Source organism: Monodelphis domestica, chromosome 7, assembly GCF_027887165.1.
Source record: "Monodelphis domestica isolate mMonDom1 chromosome 7, mMonDom1.pri, whole genome shotgun sequence".
In the NCBI taxonomy this organism is placed as follows: domain Eukaryota; kingdom Metazoa; phylum Chordata; class Mammalia; order Didelphimorphia; family Didelphidae; genus Monodelphis; species Monodelphis domestica.
The window spans coordinates 144874455-144895939 of NC_077233.1; the positions used below are offsets into that span (position 1 = coordinate 144874455).

The 21485-nt window shown below is 41.7% G+C and overlaps 1 protein-coding gene across 2 annotated transcripts in view; it reads left to right on the top strand.

The window, feature by feature from the left end:
- Window positions 1–7528: 7528 nt before the first annotated feature.
- The window catches only part of PGAP6 (post-GPI attachment to proteins 6), a 36009-nt gene continuing 22052 nt past the window's right edge, over window positions 7529–21485 (top strand). The window contains exon 1 of one of the 2 annotated variants that reach the window (XM_007499192.3): window positions 7529–7822. In XM_007499192.3, the coding sequence (XP_007499254.1) occupies window positions 7714–7822 (109 nt within the window). In that variant the 5' untranslated portion in view covers window positions 7529–7713. The remainder of the gene's footprint in view (window positions 7823–21485) is intronic. The other variant, XM_056805758.1, reaches the window with a different exon arrangement.

A 21485-nucleotide genomic window follows, 5' to 3' on the forward strand; every position in this document is an offset into this window, starting at 1 on the left:
TTCTCTCACTAGTAATGCGAAAGTCTGACGTGTGGGGCAGCTAGTTGGCCCAGTGGGCAGTGTTGGACCTGGAGTCAGGAAGATTCCAATTAAAATTCAACTTTATACACTTACTAGCGGTGTGACCCTAAACAAGTCACTTGATCCTGTTTGCCTCGGTTTCCTTGTCTGTAAAATGAGTTAGAGAAGGAAATGGCAAACCACTCCAGTATCTTTGCCAAGAAAACCCCAAATGGGATCATAAAGAATCACTGACATAAAGAATCAACACTGACATGACTGAACAACGGCAGGAATTCTATACTCCAGCAGATCTAGACTCGTTGCAATTTGTATTTCTGTGTGGTATTTGTCTCTTTTCTCTCCCTTTCCCTCCCCCTATCTTTTTCCAAAGGTTGTCTCCCTCTAAGCCTCTCTCTTTAAAACCCTGACCTTCTGTCTTAGACAGAAGGGCCAAGGCTAAGTGACTTGCCCAGGATCACAGCTAAGAAGTGTCTGAGGCCAAATTTGAATCCTGGTCTGACACTCAATCCAGCTGCCTCTGAGGTAACTCTTTAAAACCACAGATTGCAGAGTAGGTATCCATAGGAATACTTGAGAGAGTTTCCTCACTGGAATTTCCCAGTATGAGTAAAAATCACAAGTCTGGTCCAAAATGTGTATGTGTGAATATAGAAATAACATTTATAATTTTAAAATATTATGAATATGTTAATATTTATTGGTGTTAATAAATATTCACGGATGTTTACTAAATAAATATTTATTTACATATAGACAAGTTATAATATGTTAAATATAAAGGAGAGGTCAAAAAAAGTAGTAGGAGAGATTCGGAAAGACTTTGGAGTGAAGGGGATGCCGGCGCTGGGCCTTGAAGTTACAAACAAGGTTTCAGAGATGTGGAAGCCAGGCCATGGCAGGTACGGCACTAGGTGTCACCATGAAGCCAGGCTCACTCAAAGATGGGAACAGGTTCGGCTTGGAGTCCGATGGGGCCAGGTATCTTGGTTATTCTGCCTTTGGGAGGATCGTTGTTTAATAGGAGTGGCTCACAATTATGCCTCCAATTAAAGAGAGAAAATTCTAATGATGGACTTGGGAGTTGGGAGCTCAGCCCTGTGCTAGAAAAGATCTCTTCTGTGTCACGTGTCTCAAAGAGACACAAGGAAATGCACACATCATATGAGTAGATTACTGGTACTTATCAGAAGTAAGAATAGGCCAATTGGATATAATCTCCAACAGAAATTTTTTTTTTAAACCATCATACTTAGGGAGCAGCTAGGTAGTACAATGGATAGAACCTTGCACCTGTAGTTGGGAAGACCTGGGTTCAAATATGACCTCAGATACTTCTTAATTGTATATCCCTAGGGCCAGTCACTTAATTTCTATTGCCTAACCATTGCTGCTCTTCTGTCTTAGAATCAATACTAAGACAGAAGATAAGAGTTTAAAAAGCAAAACAAAACTTAGTTTGTCCAGTGTCATCCACCTGGAATAACGCAAGGGAAGGAGACGATGAGGAGGGTCAGTTTCTCCACATTTCTTGCAACACGATTGTATCTGATTTTGTTTTCTCAGTATTCTAGCAACCTAAGCAAACTACCCCAAACAGGCTCATACCTTGCAGCTTGCTCCTTTAGTTTTCACCTCTCTGTCTCCCTGAGAATGTAGGCTCAAGAAAAAGAACTGAGAGCTGCCATCACAAAACTGTGACTGATGTGCCACCACTCCACTTATATGGTGAGAGAATAACAATAGCCAGTATTTATATAGTCTTTCAGGTTTTGCAAAGCTCTATTCAAATATAATTTCATTTCATCCTTGAATTAATCCTGGGACACCTCAGACACTTCCCAGCTGAGTGACCCTGGACAAGTCACTTGACCCCATTGCCTAGCCCTTACCACTCTTCTGCCTTGGAGCCAATACACAGTATTGATTCCAAGATGGAAGGTAAGGGTTTAAAAAAAATCATTATCCCCATTTTACAGATGAGGAAACTAAGACACATAAATACAAGTGGCTTAACCAGGAAAAGGAAACAGAAAGCAAAGGAAATAAACATATACATAGTGTCTACTATGTTTCAGGTATTATTTTTTAAAATATTTATCTCATTTGGTTCTTACAACAGCCCTGGAAAGGAGGTGCTATTATTATCCCCATTTTATAGTTATAAAAACTGAGGCAGACACATTAAATGAGCTACTCAGGATAATAATAGTAATAATAACAATAATAATACCTAATATTTAATATAATTCTTATAATGTGCCAGGTACTATGCTAAGCACTTTTACAGTTATTATCTCATTTGATTTTCACAGCAACCTTGGGATCTGGGTACTATTATTACCCCCATTTTACAGATGAGGAAGCAAATACAAATATACTCTAGGAAAACAATTTGTAATTATTCAAGAAAAGTGACTAAAATATTTGTCTCTTTGGATCCAGAGATCTTCCTACAATAGGCATATACTCCAAGGAGATGAAAGATAGAAGAAAGATCCTATACATACTGAAATAATCTACTTTTTTTCTGTTTCAGCTCTCAATTAACTTACAGTTTTGTTCTGTGCTTTCTAGACCAAAAATAATCTCCACGGTGGAGAAAACATAAGAAAAATAAGTATTTCATAGTAGATATGGAACTGGATAGAATAGACTAGGGAGTTATCTGAGCAGAGCTGGTAACTAAAGCCATGGAGGAGATAAGATTAGCTAGAGAGACAGTGCTCAAAAAAACCAGACTCTTGGGGACCAAGCCAACACTTCAAGGACAGAAGACATATCAAGGAATGAAGAGAATTTCACTCATTGCAGTGTTTGTGTTAATTAAGGTGATTCCCCCCCCCTTTTTTCCCAAAGCCCTTTTATCTCTAAGAAAGAGAGGTTTAAGAAGATTTCTGAATGGCAGGAGAAACAAAACTGCCCAAGCATAAGGTTATGAGCAAAAATAAAATCATGTCCTGCCTTTTCATTGACTCCTGAGCCCCTGACCTGGGTCCCACCAGCCCAGGCAGGATTCTCAACCACCTTCAGTGTGAACCTCCCCACACATTGCAGTTAGCCTGCCAGATTTTCTCTTCCTCTATCTAGAGCTTTTTTTTTCATACTTTCAAGCCCAACATTGTTTCTCCCTCTGCCAAGAAACTTTCCTAGCTCACCATCACCCCAGGTGATCCCTCCAAATGGTGCTGGTAAATGTTGCCTGGTCCAGTGAATTGTTATATAATTACTATTATATAATTATTATTATCTTTCTCTCTAACTAGACTGGGAAATCTTTGAGAGCAGGGAATATAATGACTTTCTCTTATATACTCTATATGGTCTAGCACAGTATGGGGACACAGAGGAAGCATATATGTGTGTGTGTGTATACTCTGTGTATAAGCCTATATATAAATATGCATTTCATATATGTATATATATGTTTAATGGAATTGGCAATAACTCCAAATTGTAGTCAACAACTACAAAGTAGAATGGTAAATAACTCCAAAACATATTGCATTTAGTTAGTTTGGCTGTAATGACCTCCATACCAATCCCACCCACTTCTTCCTAGGAGCCTGGGAGAAGAGATAATTGACGACTTTGAAAGGGGAAGAGAGGGTGGGGGTGGAGGAAGGAAGGAATCAAGAAAGGAGGAGAGAGAGAACCTCAATCTTCTCAGCAAAATAGGAAGGAGTTGAGTCATCTGCTGAGAGCCAGGGGGAAGGAGAATGGCTTTAGGGATTGGAGAGGGAAAAGATGTGGAACAGCTGCTCCGAGGAATATGCTTTGTAAACTGTCAAGTGCTGTGACAATGCGAGCTATTATTATTAGGTCCCGGAGATGGCAAAAGGCCAGATTCCTAGCTAGAATAATGTAGGAGAAAGAATTTAAGATAGAATCCTTTAGAAAGGATTTAGAACAAAAAGATTTGGTTTCCAGGTCAAATTTTACCATTTATTAGCAGCATTGGATTTTAAGATTCCTCAACTTTAGAATGAATGAATTGTAAGATTGAAAAAATTGGCAAAAAAGCAGAATGGCAAATGCCGGAGGGACTGTAGGAAAACAGGTACATTAACACAATGTTAGTGAAACTATAAAGTGATCCCCAACCATTTTGGAAAGCAATTTGGGACTATGTCCCCAAAAGCTATTAAACTGTTGACTCAGAGTCACTGGGTAAGTACTCCCTAAGAGATTGAGGAAAGTGAAAAATACTTATAACGGCTCTTTTTTATGGTGGCAAAGAATGGAAACTGGGCCACAAGCAAACTCACAAGTCTGAAACAGAAGAGCCTCTATGGGCTTTCTTTCTTCAGAGAGTCTTCATGAAGCTCTTGGAAAGGCAGGGAATGGACTCTCTGCCACTACACTGGGCTGTTTCCTTGAAGGAGACTCGTTTCCCCACCATTTAGGTCAATCTTCCGGGCTGAGTGAGATGGGCCAGGGTTTTCCTCCTCAACCCTGCCAGGTTATACTAGATCTTTTCTTAAAAGCCAAGGAAGAGGAGCAGAACCAGGAGAACATTGTACACAGAGACTGATACACTGTGGTACAAACGAATGTAATGGACTTCTCTACTAGCCACAATGCAATGACCAGGACAATTCTGAGGGACTTATGAGAAAGAACACTTTCCACATCCAGAGAAAGAACTGTGGGAGTAAATGTGCAGAAGAAAGACATATGATTAATCATATAGTTCCCTGGGGATATGATTGAGTATGTTGACTTGAAATGATCACTCTACTGCAAATATTAATAATATGGAAATAGGTTCTGAACAATGATATCTGTAAAACTTGTTGGAACTACTCTTCAGTTCCGGGAGTGAGGAGGGAAAGAATATGAATCATGGAATCATGGAAAAACATTCTAAATTAATTATTTAAAAAAAAATTAAAGCCTAGGAAGCTGACCTCAAGGCTTGATTGGCTCAAAGGACTAAGGCTCAAGCCAAATTAGTCATTGATCTAGCTTCCTGGGGGGTTAAGGTCATTCCAATCAGGATTCCTATTTATATAAAGTCATAAAAGGACTCATGTTTCTTGAGTTGAGGTCCTTCGGACCTGGAAGATGTCACAAGGCTATGCAAGGTATTCCTTCTTCCCTGCTTTTCAGACTTGTGTCCTTATCAAATCTGAAAGAGCACCTCTGTGTGAGCTAAGTGATGCATCCATATTGAGTGGATCCTTTCTATTCTATGGGATAGAAGCAAAACTCCTTTTGTTAATTGTTGAATGCACTAATGACAATTTCATTTCATTCCAATGTTGCACCTAAACTCCTTGAAGGGCTGTCACAGGGAGACTTATTCCCCATGACTACAGAAGGCAGTGGGCAGAAATGACAAAGGTAGAGGTTTAATGAAAAAGAAAAACTTCCTAACAATTAGAGCTGTTGCTGTTGTTTCTCCCTTCTTTTCAAAGAGGATCAGAGTAATATCTGACTTTCTTTTGAATTGGATTTAAATGAGGCACAAAGTTATCCACCTCATTCTCTCTTCCGGTTATGGAAATCCAGTGACATGAAAAAAGTCGGGACAACTGCCGTGGATAGCCTTGGAATCTTTGATGTTTGACCAAAGTTCTAAGTGCTCCATAGCACCTGTTTCAGCTGTCTTTAAGGTTGTTGAAACATGTCATTCTTGTCTGCCCATTCTACTGGGGGAAGTCTTCACATCCTTGGGGTTGCAATGCCTTGGACTTCACTAAGAAGGCTTCAAGCAAAGGATGGGAAATTGTTTTGTGGTGGTAGAAGGGATTTTTATCCCAGTTCAAGCTGGATTCCAGCGATCTCTGAGGCTCCTTCTAACAGTGATATCCTATGATTCTATTCCACCTTCTCCTTGTTCAAGTCTTGACCTTGACTTTCTCAAGTGCTTACTACATGCCAGATACTATGCCAAGTGCTGGGGATTCAAAGCAAAGCAAAAACAGACCCTGGCCTTCAAGGATCATCTCTGGTCCATTCCCCCAGCTGGGAATCCTTCTCCTTTGAGATTCTGCCTTCCGGCGCTCCTGACCTCATTCTCAGACCCCAAAGTACTGGAGGAGGGAGAATGCAAAACTCCCACCCTGACCTATGATAGTGCTTTTCTGTTACCGCCCACTATTCTATCCTGATCTTTTAGAGTACACACGCCCAAACAGAACTCCACGAGTATAGACACACTCATCACATATGTATAGTTTTAACAAACTTGGTACTTTTTCATAGTAGAGACTTTTGGAACTTTGAGAGAGCTTAGAACTAATTTAGTCAGAATTCCTCATTTTGTAGTCAGGTTTAGTATTGAGGTAAGCTAGTCTTTCTTAACTTTAAAAAAATTTTTAAAATACTTTTTGATATTTTTCATTTATTTCATTTTATATTTACATTTTCACCTTCATTCCTAAATAGATCTCTTCCCCTTCCCTATTTATCAAGTATCTGCTAGTAACAAAAAATAAGGGAAAAAAAAGCAGTACAGCAAAACCAAATCTTCCTAGAAAAAGAATGATAATAGCATTTGGGGAGCAGCATGAACTTTACAATTTTTATCTCATTTGATCTTCAGAACAGTCATGAAAGGTAGGTGCTATTGTTATCCCCATTTTACAGATAAGTAAATTGAGGCAAACAAAAGTGACAGTGTCTTGCCCAGAATCACACAGCAGAAAGTGTCTGAGGCTGGATAATAATAATAATAGCTAACATTTCTATAATGCTTACTATGTGCCAGGCACTGTGCTAAGCACTTTACAATTATTATCTCATTTGGTCATCACAACAACCCTGGGAGATAGGTGCTATTATCCCCATGCTGCAGATGAGGAAACTGAGGCAAACATAGGTGAAGTGTTGCCTAGTGAATACAGCTATTAAGTGTCTGAAGACCAATCTGAACTCAGGTCTTCCTAACTACAATCCCACTCAGCTGCCCTGAATATGAAATGCCCAGCTCCCTTGTCTTCCATCTCTCCAAAGAAGGAAAGGAGGTTCATTTTTTTATCATAAAGTCAAATTCCTGTGTAAATTCAAGTTGCTGTTATTGTTATATAGTAGTAGCTTTTATTAGCTAAATGGAGAAATTGAAGACCAGATTTTTATTATTTCCAGAAAGAAACTGAGGCCCTCAGATAAGTAGTAACTTGTCCAAAGTTGAAGGATAAATTAGAAGTACACTTTAGGTCTCCTGACACAGTTCAGCGTTCATTCTACAACGAGAGGAATTTTCCATGGACTCATGGGCAGGTAGCCCATTTTACAGATGAGGAACCTGAGGCCCTCTGTTCCTCAGCTAGAAGGGTCTCCAAGCCTCGCTCCTCCTGGATGCTGCACTCTTTTCTCCACACTGTAATGATCTAAGGGCTACCCCAGGATGCCTTTCCCTATCTTCCCCATAGAACTCTGTGCCCTAGACTGGTGCGACAGCAGCTGGAGTCTGCGCCCCAGCCCCGCAGGTGGTGAATTTCTCTCTGGTCCCGGGCGAGGAGGGGGCGCGTGTGGGGGGGTTGGGGGGTAGGGCAGGGCAGTGGGCGGGGCCTGGCAAGCGGAAGTGGCCCCGGGCGCTGGCAGCGGCGGCGGCTGGGACTGGCCGTGGCGATGGGAGCCCGGGGCAGAAGCGACTGCTGCTGCGGCGGCTGCTGCGGCAGGGGCGCGGGCGGCTGGAGGCCGGGGACGCTGGCCGGATAGATCGGGGCCGAGCGTGGTGCAGCTATGGGCCGGGCCGGGGTCACGGCGGGGCGGTTGGCGTGGCTGCTTCTTCTCAGCCTGATCCCCTCAGCCGCCGCCACCGCCGCGGTCCCCGCCACCCACGCGAGCCGTGGTGAGTGAGGGGAACATCGCTCAATTCCCAATTCGGGTCGGGGACCAGCCGGTTTGGACCCCGACAGAACTAGGAAGGGCGGCCCGGGCTGGGGGGCGAGCTCGCAGAGCGGGAGGCGCTGACGGCGAAGTGGAGCTAGAGGACCCGCGCCCGCCCTACCGCCTCATTGTGACTCCCCATCATCGTGTATATGCTCATGAGGCCCATGCACCTGCCCCTTCCCGGGATGGAGGAGCGACCACTCGCCGTGGGGAGAGGCTTGAACACTCCGAAGGCTGTCCTTTCTCCCACTAATCCATTGTGTGACCTTGGGCAAGTCACTCCTCGTCCCTGGCCTCAGTTTCCTTTTCTGTAAAATAAGGGGGAGATGAAGCTGAACTAGGACTCTTGGCTTTAAAGCTGCCTGGGATGGAGAAGGCAGTGTCCATACATCAGAAAAGGTTTTCGTGTAGAGAGGGAAGGAAGGAGTCATCCGAATTTATTAGAATTTATTGGATAGTAATTGGAAAATAGGAGGTGTTCTTTAAACTCCATGCCCACTGGGCAGAAATCAGACTTCTACCCATGTCTCAGCTGTAGGTTCTGGCCAAAGATTTGGCAATTTCAGAGGACCTGAAAAGTTACTGGAACAGGACCTAGGGATCTGAATCCACAAACCAACAAGCATTTATTAAGGGCCTACTGTGTGTGCCAAACACTGTGCTAAACACAATACCCAGGGACCTGGGAGCAGGTCTGGCCAAGGGTCAAGTCTATTTCAGACCAGAAGCTATTGTATGTAGTGGAAAGATATTGGTTTTTTAGCACTCTTTTCCAGCTGTGATGAGGCCAGATTTAGTCTCTTCCACCCTCCTTTACAATTAGCTCTTTTCAAGAAGGCCTTGCTGAGTGATGTAAGCTTTGGACTGGATTATAAGGTAAGCTTCTTCAATGGCCCCTGACTTGATGTACTATTAAGGTAAAGCCAAGATGAGTAAAGATATACTTTATTCCAAATGGATGCTGAATTTAGGAGTGTCTCTCCCAAGCAGTAGGTGCCTAATAAATGTTTAAATGAACTGGATGATCGTTTCTTGACTGGACAAAGGGCTGGATTCTAGAATAGGATCCCTGAGATTAAAGTGCTGACTGACTTCCTTCTTCAGTTCAGGATATGGAGATACAAACAGAATTGGGGTGGGGCTATGACCTTTGAGATTTTTCTCTTTTTTCAATGACATAGTCCAATTATCAGCCCTTTAAGGGTGTTGAGGAGGGACTGGACATGATCTAAGGAAATTATCTCTTCCTTTCTCTACCCCCTTAAATTTGCTGGGGACCTGAAAAGTCTGGGAGATATTTGGGAGCCACTTTCTGACTTCCTTCCCTTTAGCTTCATGGAATGAGGGAAACCACATGAAAAAAATTAATTGGCAGTTTTTTGGGGGAAGAATCTTATTTCGTTTTTCCAACTGGGCAAAAAACTAAAATGACAAGAGTTTTGGCTTGTCGATTCAACAGTTTGTTAAGCACCTACTTTATATCTGTTCAAGGGTCATGATCACTGGGGCTTCAGAGACAAAAATGAAAAAATGTACCTAGGAGAGGTACAACATATACAGAGATAAGTACACAAACTATTTGAGGAATAGGGAGATTATGCATGCTGAGCTTTAAAGAAAGCCAAGGATTTTAAGAGGTTGAAAGTAAGTAAGATGTGTATTCTAGACAAGAATGAAGGAAGGAAGGAATTAGTTATCCTTATTGTGAAAAATTCTGGGTATGCAAACAGAATAGTAAACTGTCCCAAATTCTCTAGGTCTCACTTTCCTGTTGGGAAGACAATAGATATGAAAGGTTTCAAATGTAAATGAGTTAGAAAGATCTCTTCATGGGGCAGCTGGGTAGTTCAGTGGATTGGGAGCCAGGCCTAGAGCCTGGAGTTCCTGTGTTTAAATCTGGCCTCAGTCCTAACTGTGACCCTGGGCAAGTCACTTAAACCCTATTTCCTTGGAACCTATTACAGTATTGATTCTAAGACAGAAGGAAAGGAAAAGGAAGGAAGATCGGTAGATAGGTAGGTAAGTAGGTTCATCCCATAGCCCTAGGGGTATAGTAGCAAAAGAGGTAAATGTTGGTGCTTCTTCCTTAATATTACTGATTTTTTATACTGAGCCATTTGACAGTGCCAAGAACTCTAATGATAACTTTTCTGGGTCTTCAGTAACTGTGACTTGTAACAGTTGCAGAAGCAAAAGCTCCAGGCTACATCTCCATAGGGACTGCTTCCAGGATGATGGCTGAGCTCTCTAGAGAGCACTGTTATTCCCAAGGTGCCTGGACCATCTCCTCCAAAGTCTAAGAGGAAATGGTGATCATGCTGGTGAGGATGGTGGGGGGTTTTACCTTCTTGTTGGTAGTTGGTCAGTATCTGTTGCCTGTGATGATGAAGGTAGGCCCCCTCTCCACAACTTACCTCCTTGATGATGACTGGGGCTCTGGGGCTTGCTATTTGGGGGGCACTGCTATTCCCAAGGTTTGGGGACTCAAACTGTTGTCATCTTGGACCAAGGGGAGATGATGGTCAAAGGTGGGTGGTATAGTTTGGCTTGCCTAGGATATGCAGCCTTCTGTCTCTCCCTCAGGGGGCCTTTCATGGGGGCCACACTGGGTGAAGATAGGAGAGGGAATGCTGAGTTTGGATAACATGTAGAACAGCTGGTTGGAATCCAGAGTAATGTGAAATAAATATAGAAAGGAATAAGCTAGAGCCAGATTGTAGAAAGCTTCCTCCCCCCCAACCCCCCCAACCCTTAACTTCCATCTTAGAATCAATGCTGTATAGGGTTCCAAGACAGAAGACAGATAAGGGCTAAGCAGTGGGGGTTAAGTGACTTGCCCAGGGTCATGTAGCTAGGAAGTGCTTGAGACCACATTTGGACCCAGGATCTCTAGGCCTGGTTCTCAATCCACTAGGCCACCTAGCTACCACTGTAGAAAGCTTTAAATGATAAGCTAAAAAGTTTATATTTTGTCTTAGCAGAAATAGGGAGCCTCTGAGTTTTTTGAGCAGAAAAAGACTGGCAGGGGACCCTGAAAGCAAGTAGAGCAATGAAGAAGCTATTGGCTGCTGAGAGATTGCCCCAGAGTTACAGAGATCACAGAAGAAAAGGAGAGATTAAATAAGGATGTTTTGATACCCATACCAGAGGTGAATCAGTGCTTCAAAGTAGTTTATTTTCAACTGTCCCCTTGGTTTCTCTGAAATATTTCTTCCCAGCTCCTGTTCCTTCCAGGAGTCTGTGCCTTCTAGATTTGCACTGCTTGGAATGAAGGTCTGTTTTTCCTCCCCGAGTATTGAATTCCTGATTTAATGGCTTCAGTACCAGTTTCTCTACTCCTTTCTACCCTCAGGACTAAAGCCTAGGTAGTTGGGTTATTGCTACCCTGTTGTTGAGGGGAGGGAGAGGGAATGCCTCTGTCCCAGAGTGACTCCTCTAGCTGTCCTGTTATTTATCCTTTGTCTCACCTTCCCCCATCCCTCCTTTCAACAATGAGCCTCGGCTCTCTCATCCTTCAAATCATATTCCAGACCTACTCTTGGAACAAGGCCAGCCTAACCTCAAGAGGACCTCAGGCCCCCATGGATTCTACCTGCCCCTGCTGGTTGAGCTGTGAACACAGAGAGATTATTATTTTCCTTGGCCTTAGTTTTTTCCATCCAACTGTGTCCCAGTACATAGGCCAGAGGGCAGGAACAGACCAGAGTCTTACCTGAGATCAGTGTTTCAAATGTCAGCTGGGAGGGTTTCTAGACCAGAACTTCTGTCCCCTCTGCTCCCTGCCCAGCTTAGCCCCATGAAGGAATACCTGAAGGGGTAGGCAAGACAAAGTATGATTCTGGGGCAGGGTTTTCACTGGCCTGCTCATCTCTTCCTGGAGTTTGTAAGTGATGGCCTAATGTTATTCAGTGTCCCATGTATCCATGAACCAAAGTGCTGGGCTTCTTGCAGTCAAATCTGGTTACTGAGCTGGTGGGAGAACTTGAGCTGTAATGGAGTTGTATACTTGATATATCAATACCTAGGTCCAAGTCTTACTCCCTTGCTTAGAAGGATGTCTTTGATGGAGGCACTGAACTTGTCTCCAATTCCATTTCACCTTTTTCCTGGTAGATGGTAACCTCCCCTTTATAGAAGCCATGCCTTGTGTATTTCTTAGCACCTACCACAGAACCCCGAACATAGTAAACTCTTTAAGTATTTCAAGTATTTGTTGAATTTCTTGTTGAAAAAAGAGAGTCTGAGTCATCTCTTGTCTAACTGGGATTTCTAGAGGATGTTTAGAAGAACGAGTCCTTTGGCATGAAACATGCTGAAAACATGAGCTTATAAATATTGTCATGCCCTCTTCTGGACTCTCCTTGGCACTGTGAGCCGAAGCTATCTTCTTTCTGCCTTTCCTTAATCCAAGATATCCTGTTCCTCGGATTACTGACATTTTGCCCTTGTAGCTTTCTTAGGATGGAGGGCAGGTCAGCCAAGTTTTAATTGTATCTAATTGGAGCTGGCAGAAGCTGGCAGATTAATAAACCTGAGCTGTGTCACTGAGTCCTTTTAGTTGAGGCCCCAGGCTGGCTGGTCAAACTCCTTTCCTTCTAGAGTCCTGCAGGAATATAGGCTGGATGTGGTTGCAATATCTGTATCCAAGGCCCCCAGTACTGTCTTACACCCTGTAAGGTACTCTCCAAAGGAAATTCTACCAAATTGATCCTTTGGGGAACATGTATATGAATGAGGAAGGAATATCAGATCTCTGTCCCCCACAGGGAAAAGGGGTATCTAGAAAGTGGAAGCTGCCACTGTACATATCTGGTCTCTTCAGGCAGCTTTGGAGGAAATCAAGTCTGCCTTCTCAGCCAGTGTCCTCAAGGGACTCTTTCCCTTTGCCAGCAGCTTTTCCAGGGATGTAGTTTCTGGGACAACTCCTGTGTTTATTGCTTCTTAAGACAATATGATCACATTGAATGTGGCTATTTTTTAAAAAAGGGCTACAGGAAACACTGATAAGACAATACTACCATCGTGTTTACCTACCTTTTACCTTGGCTTCTGGTGCCAAGGGGCCAGGGGCCATCCACCAAGAGGGACTGTGCTGGCATCCCAGGTTTAGTCTAGAGTTGCTGCTTTTAGTCTTGGAGGACCCAGTCAGTCCTTCTCTCTGACCCCTATATATGGATAGTCCTGTCCTGTTGGCTTTTTTCCTTCAAAACCTGCCTAATAGGGTGTGATAGAAAGGATTAGTTATCTCAAATAAACCTGGATTATTAAATGATGCATTTTTATCTGGGATAGTTAGATCTGATTGCAGGATTTTATAGCATTACACCAGAGTTGGGTTATAACATATTAATAACCTCATTGGATTGAATTGAAATAGAGGCATATCCAGGCCTAATATTATTTCTCAATAAACATTTATTTAAGTACCCTTTGTGTGTCTGGAACAGTGCTAGGTATTGGGGATAAGGAGATAGATGTGGCATAGACCCTACAGGCTCTGAGCAATTGGTGGAGAGGGTGATCACTTTCAGATATAGGAAATAGGGGAAGGGATAGGAGCCTTTGCTGTACCTCAAAGGAAGAGATAAGTATTGGGGATAGGAGGAAGTCCATTGCAAACATGAAGAATGAAATGAACAAAGACAAAGGGATAGAGGCCAATTCAATTTGACTGGAATATAGTCAAAGAGGTGTGCTAGCATGAGAGATGACTGGAAAAGGGGGTTGGAGCCAGATTATGGATGGCCTTGAATTCCTCCATTAGGAGTTCATACTTTATTTGTTTGGCTGTAGGGAATCATTTAAAAAATTAGTAGAATTAAAAAAATTTAGTAGAACAGTGACTCAGTCAGAGACTGTCCTATCCCCCTAAAACTCTGTGATCCTCATGAGATCTCATTCCATTTTTATGTTTCTTATTTGGGGGCTGAGGTGATAAAGGAAGGGAACAGAAGCTCAATGGGAGAACTTCCTGTCTCTAGGAAGATTCTTCTACTCTCTCTGCAGTAAAATACAGCTTACCTCAGACCCTCATATTTTCTCTGTATCTCCCTTTAATCTGCACTATTCTCTGCTTCATTTCCACAATCTCTTCTGCACTTTCCCACCTTCTGACCTTTTCTCTCATTGCCCCCTTCCACCTTGACTGTCATTCTACACACAGCCTGTTAATTGTCAGGCTGCCCAACCTCTAAGACTCAATTGAAATGCCACTTGCTTCATGCAGCCTTTCCTGATTCCTCCTCCACCAAGAAATGAGCTCGCCTGTGAGAAGACCCATAGCATTTTGTTACCTATCATGTGTAATTATCACACTGTTTGTATTATGGATTGCTGTAATATGATCTCCAAAGAATTGAAGTTGGGGGGGGGCACCCAAAGGGCAGCAGAGAGGCACAAGGTAGAAGTGAGCAGGCTGCAGCCTATTTCAAATGAGAAATTATCCCAGAGAAAGCAATGTAAAGAATGTTATGAGAGAAACTTATGACTGGGGGGAAAATGAATTGGTCATTGGCTAGAGTGATGGATGATAGGCAGCCTGTAGACCACATTGGTATAGATGCAGTGCCAAGAAAATGAGAAGAAATCCCCAAGAAGTGGACTCCCTACAGCAGGCAGGTTTGCTGGTGGACACACACAAGAGTGTCTCAGGTTAGGTTGTGGATGAGTTGTAGTTTGGAAGAGCAGGGTTAGTTAACTCATCATTGAAGGGAGTACCCACATCACCGATTTATTGGAGCATGCTTATATAATTTTTTCCTCTCAACTGTGAGCTCTTTGAGGGCAGGGACCTGTCTTATTCATCCTCATCTTCCCCTTCGAGACTCCCACAGAGCCATACGCTTAGTAGTTGCCAATAAATATTTCTTAAATTCAAATTAATTCTCATAAAAATATCTGGAGATGTGGGAAGAAAGGGGAGGTTGAAGAGGATGGTTCTGACTTTGACTAGAAAGCTGAGGAGAGATGAGGCAGGAGGCAAGCTGAGACTTTGCCCAGGAATGGGTCTGGTTTCTTTGGTCAGAGGAACCAGAGACATATTATGACCAATAGTGTGTTGAAGAAAATGATTAGTACCAAATAGTAATTGGAATGGACTGGCCTAGACTGAGAAATTGACCAATGGGGACAAGGGAGAGTTAAGAAGTTACAGCTGGATATAGACCAAGGTATGAGGGATGGAGTACCTTCAAACTCAGGGAGAGTACAGATTACTTATGGGGTTATTTAGTAGCTAAATATCATTAGGATCTCTAACATGGAGATAATAAACTGGTTCCCCAAGAGGTGAAAGGACCTACTGAGGGACATATAGTTAGTATGGCAGAACTTGGTATTTATTTAGACCTACGTCACCTAAATCCTATTTCAGCTGTCTTGGCATCACACCACTTCCTGAATTCAGAGGAACAGTTCTTTCATGGAAAACTGAGTCATAAGGGTTCAGAAAAGAAGGCTAAATTCCCTGGCTTTATCTAAGGGCCCCACTGAGTATGCATGTGCATCACAGTATTTGAAGGGTTGATATATAGTTGAGCCTGATGTGTTCTCTGGGAATGAGGCCTTGGCTTAGTCTAATCCCTCTGGAGCTGAGTTGGCCCCAGTCATCACATGGGCTGTGTGATACGTTCAGGCTGAGTCAGCTACCCAGGGGACCTAGGCATCCTGATTCACAGTTCTGACTATGCTCAGGATCGTTGCTGGCCTTGGATTTCTGAACACATCACTCAGTGCTCCTGTTTCCTAGGGCAGGTATGACAATGGGTGCTATATCTCTTTTGACTTAGTAAAATAGAAATAAAGGAGACTGAGCCTTCAACCCATGGGCTGAAGGGGTCCCTTTGGAGCCAGGCAGATCCCAGAGGGAGGCTGATAGGAGTCACTGACAGCCTTAGCATCTTAGGTCTAGACTTCCACATGTGGTCATAGACCTGGAAGAGTCCTCAGAGGTCATCTAAGGCTCCTCTTTTACATGAAGCAGAAAGCTTCCCCTCCTAAGCATTCACCACAAGTGATTGTATAATGTCCACTGGGAAATTGACAATGAGAAGGTATCCATCCTGAGGCAAGGGCTAGGCAATGGGGGGTTAAGTCACTTGACTAAAGTTGAGTAGTTAGGAAGTGTCTGAGGCCAGATTTGAACTAAGGACTTCATCTCCAGACCTGTCTCTCAAACCACTGTGCTGCCTGACTGCCTGAGGCTTTGCTTTTGTGAAGTTCTTCCTTATTTTGAACTGGTATCTGCTTCTTGAGACCTTCCAAACATTGATCTGAGGTTTGCCACATGGGACCATGCAAAATAAGGAAACACTGAATGACAGTCCTTTACATGTTTTTAGACAAAGCTAATAACTTTAGGCAACATCAAGAAATAATAAAACAAAGTCAGAAGATATTTTTTAAGATCATCATGTGCCCAAGTCTCCTCTTCTCTATGCTAATAATTCAGACTCAAAACTGAATAGATATTTCCTGATCCTTGAGTCCAGAAGGCTAAGTTTAGCTCTATCACTGCCTATGTGACCCTAGACAAGTCTCTTCCCTCTGAGTATTATTATCACTAGTTGTAAGCTAGGAATGATTTTCTACTTTTTTCAAATATGCTTTGGCCTGGCATCAGGTCTGGGACAATAGATTTGTCAGTTCTCTTGGCCCTAAGGTCACTCAAGAACTCTTATAGTAATTGGGGTCCCATGAAAAGTTTACCTCTTACTTCTTCCCACTTGCCAATCCCTTTCAGTCACTGGTCCCAACCTTCTGTTCTGCCACTTGCTAGTCCTGTTTTCTATCTTGAAGACATTGACTCAAGGAAATCAGGCTTTGTCCATGAATCTAGCTGGGTCATGGTAGCATTTTATCCAGTAAATAGTTACTGCAGTCATTTCCCTGATAGCCACCACCAAGGCAAGACTTTGGATACCAGCTTCACAGAATACTCTCTTAGGGCTGGAGGCAGAAATGGATCAGAGGCCTTCAAGATTGGCCACCACCCTCTCTTCCTCAGGGTCTTCTGCTAAAGGAATTTGGAAGTGTCAAGACTTCCATCCCTAATACCCCTCACCTTGGTATTGAAGTCTCTAGCCAAAGGAAAGTTTATCTTAGCCAAACTTGATGCCAAGCAAGATCTTTCTTTGCTTCTGTCAGTCAGACTGAGGAGGAAGAGAGATTAGAGGAGCACCGTGGCCCTGCCACAGACTGGCTTCAGTGTTAAGGGAGCTTGGGAAAAGTTAAGAACACTCTTCAAGATTAAAGGCAGGGTATATCTCTCTCTGTGACTCTGCCCAGGAGGAGGGCAACCTAAACCCTCCTGGCACTACCTCCTGAGCAGAATATTTAACTGTACCCTCCCCCTCACCCCAGCTCCATGGTGATTATCATGGTGAGAACACTCAATGCGCCCTATTTAACCTTAACTATAGCAACCAAGGTGGAGAACAGCTACTGCTGTTCCCCCAAGGAATGGGTAAGTTAGAACCCATGATCCACCACATATTTTCCTTTGCAACTTGGCTGCTAGAGTTCTTTTAGACCAGGCTATTCCAAAGACTGAAAGTGATCCTGGAGCAACAAGGGGTGGTGGAAATAGGCCTATGTAGGAGTCAGGAGACCTGACTTACTGTGTATGACCCTGAGAAAGTCACTTCTCTCTGGGCCTCAATTTCCTTGATGTAAAAATGAGAATAACTCCCTCTATTCAGTTAAACAATTTCAGCAGTTCTTAAACACCTATTTCAAAGGCACAGTGCTGGATGCCAAAGATAACTATAAAACAAACCCTATTCTTTTTTTTTTTTAATTTTAAAAAGATTTTATTTTAGGGGCAGCTAGGTGGCACAGTGAATAGAGAGCCAGTCCTGGAGACAGGATGTCCTGGGTTCAAATTTGGCCCAAGACACTTCCCTACCTGTGTGACCTTGGGCAAATCACTTAACTGCAATTGCCTAGCCCTTCCTGCTCTTCTGCTTTGGAACTGACACTTAGTATCAGTTCTAAGACCAGGGTTCCAAATATACATACATCCAAACATACATACATACATTAATATTCCCCCCATTTTCATGTAAAACCAATTTTTAATATTTAGGTTTTTCTGAGTTCCAGATTCTCTCCCTATCCATGAGAAGGCAGTTTGATATACATTATACTATGTATAGATCAAGACATAGAGAACATTAGAAAAAATTAAATGAATAATTTTGATTCCATTAAATAAAAAAGGTTTTGTACAAACCAATGCAATCAAGATTAGATGGGAAACCACAAAAATTTTTTGGGGGGGGAATTTATAGCAAATGTCTGTGACAAAAGCCTCATTTCTCAAATATGTAGAGAACAGAGTTAAATTTATAAGAATACAAATATTCCCCAATTGAATGTTCAAAGGATATGAACAGACAATTTTCCGAGGAAGAAATTAAAACTGTCCATAGTCATATGAAAAAATGTTCCAAATCACTACTGACTAGAGAAATGCAAATTAAAACAGTTCCAAGATAGCATTTCATACCTATCATATTGGCTAGCATGACTGAAAAGCAAAATGATAAATGTTGGAGGAGTTGTGGGAAAATTGAGACACTAATGCATTGTTGGTGGAACTGTGAGCTAATATAACCATTCTGGAGAACATTATGGAACCAGCCCCAAAGGATCATCAAACTATGTATTATACCCTTTGACCCAGCAATATCACTACTGTTTCTGAATTCCAAAGAGATCAGAGATATGGGAAAGGGACCTACTTATACCAAAATATTTTTAGCAGCTCTTTTTGTAGTGGCAAAAAATTGGAAACTGAGGGGTTGTCCATCACTTGCAGGGGAATGGAAGAACAAGTTTTGGCATCTAATTATAATGGGATACTATTGCACCACAAGAAATGATGGATTAATGGATTAATTCAGAAAAACCTGCAAGGACTTGCCTGAACTGATTGCAAAGTGAAGTGAGCAGAACCAGGAGAACAATGTGTACAGTAACAGAAAAATATTATATGATGATGAACTATGAAGGAATAAACCATTATCAGTAAAGCAAGTTTTCAAGATAACCACAAGGGCTCATGATGAAAAAATGCTATCCAGAGCCAAAGAAAGGAACTATTGGAGTCTGAGTGCAGATCAAAGCCTACCATTTTCCATTTTATTTCCTTCATGAGATTTTATGGAATCCTGCCGCAGTAAGGGTCCAGCCTCACTTGCAACTTCAGGGATTCCTGACTGGTGACGAACAATCAGTCAAAATAAATAACAAACAGAAGACAGCTTAATCATTACAGCATGGGACTGCTTTGCATCTGACAGCTGCTCCACCATTCCCAGGCTTGGTTTTTATTTTTATACCCATTTTCTTGGCAGGCAGATTACATTACCTAACACACATGTTCAAAGAGAGAGAATTGGAAAAGTGATACATTAACTTTTAACAAATCACTTGATTAACATTCTATATTTTTGTATTGTGATTGCAGACAGAATACAAGATAAATGGTTTCATCACAGGTGGCTTACTAGGGAGTTTGAGTTACTGATTTGTGTAATTGAGTCACTGAGGCATATTGAAGCTTAGTGTACCTGTACTGTATCTGTGCATATTGTATGGGCCTCTATGATTGATTTGTGTGCTGGCTTCATGAGAATATGCTTCTGTGAGTGGGAAAATTCTTGGGCTTGGCCTATAGCTGCAGTTTTGCTGGGAATTATGTACCTAAGTAAAAGTTAACCCATGATAGTCTTTTGGGATTGGGTTTGAGGGTCTGATCTTTTGGTGATGTTTTGGAGAATTAGGGTACAGGTGTTTTGCTCTTGCATTATTTCTTTTGAGACTAGGGGGAATAATAATCATGTCAATTCATAGGTAAGGGACATTGATGAAAGGTCACGTAAAGGGGATAGAGTGGGCAGTCACATCTCGCCAAGAACCATCCTGTGGTCTCCCCAGCTACCACTCATGACTCTGTCAAGGCATTGTGGTCTGATGGCCCCCAGCAGAAACCTATATTGCATGAAAGTACTGATATAACCTAAAAATCAGATCATTTACTACCTTGTGTAAAGGTGGGGGAAGGGAGAAAGGAGAGAGGGAGAAAATCTGAAATTTAAAATGTTAGAAAGCAATTGTCAAAAATTGTTTATATTTGTAACTGTGAAAAAAATTAATTGATTTTTTAAAATCACACACAAAAGCCTCAAGAATAAAGTAAAAAGTAAACTTCTATCTGCATTCAGATTCAGTCAGTTTCTTTCTCTGGAGATGGATAAAGCATTTTTTCATAAGTCCTTCATAATTGTCTTAGATCATTGTATTGCTGAGAATAGCTAAATTATTTCCAGTTGGTCATCATATAGTGTTGCCATTATTGTCTATAATATTCTTCTACTTGTACTTCGTTTTGCATCAGTTTATGTGAGTCTTAATAGACTTTTCTGAAAGCATCTTGCTTTTCATTTTTTAGAACACAATAGCATTCCATCACAATCACTTATCACAACTTGTTTAGCAATTTTCCAAATAATGGGCATCTCCTCCACTTCAAATTCCTTGCCATCACAAAAAAAAGAGTTGTTATATTTGTATACCTATAAATCTTTTTGCTTTTTGCTTTTTTTTTTATCTCTTTGGGATATAGTCTTAGTAGTAATATTGCTACAACAAAGGGTCAGTTTTCTAGCTCTGTGGGCATAATTCCAAATTGCTTTCCAGAAAAGTTGGATCAGTTTACAATTTCACCAGCAGTGCATTAATTTCTTAATTTTTCCACTTCCTCTCCAATATTTGTCATTTTCCCTTTCTGTCAGAAGAGTCAACCTGATAGGTGTGGGATGATATCTCAGAGTTTTTAAAATTTGTATTTCTCTAATCGGTTGTGATTTAAGAGAATTTCTTCATATGATTATGGATAGCTTTGTTTACTTTGTCTAAAGACTTCCTGTTCATATCCTTTGACCATTTATCAATTGTGGGATGACATATTCTTGTAAATTTGACTCAATTCTCTATTTGAAAAATGAGGTCTTTATCAGAGAAACTTGCTATAAAATGTTTTCCACATTTATGATTACTATCACAGACCTTATTATAATCTATTATCCGAGGGAGTGAAAATGACATGTACCCAAATGCACATGGTTTCTTTTTTTTTTTAATTATATTTTATTTGATAATTTCCAAGCATTATTCATTAAAGACATAGATCATTTTCTTTTCCTCCCCTACCCTCCATAGCCGATGTGTAAATCCACTGGGCATTACATGTTGCACATGGTTTCTTAGAAAATTGTTACACACCAGGGCAATTGACATGGGTTAGTTCTAGGCAAAGTGCTAGGAGAAATTTGAGGAGAAAGGAACCATTTTCAGTTGAGGTGAGAAGTCATAGGAAGTTAAGGAAGGGTTCATGGAAAACATTTGACACTTGCATTTAGCTTGGAAGGAAAGGAGATATTTCAACAGATGCAGTTGGAAAGGAAGTCTGTTCTAGGTATGGGAGATGTTATAAGCAAAAATATAAAGATAAAAGGCAAGAATGGGGATCTCAGAGGATAGTTCATTTTGGGTGAAATATTGAGAATGTGAAGGGGAATCATAAAAAAATAAGGTTAAACCAGTAATAGGAAGCAGAT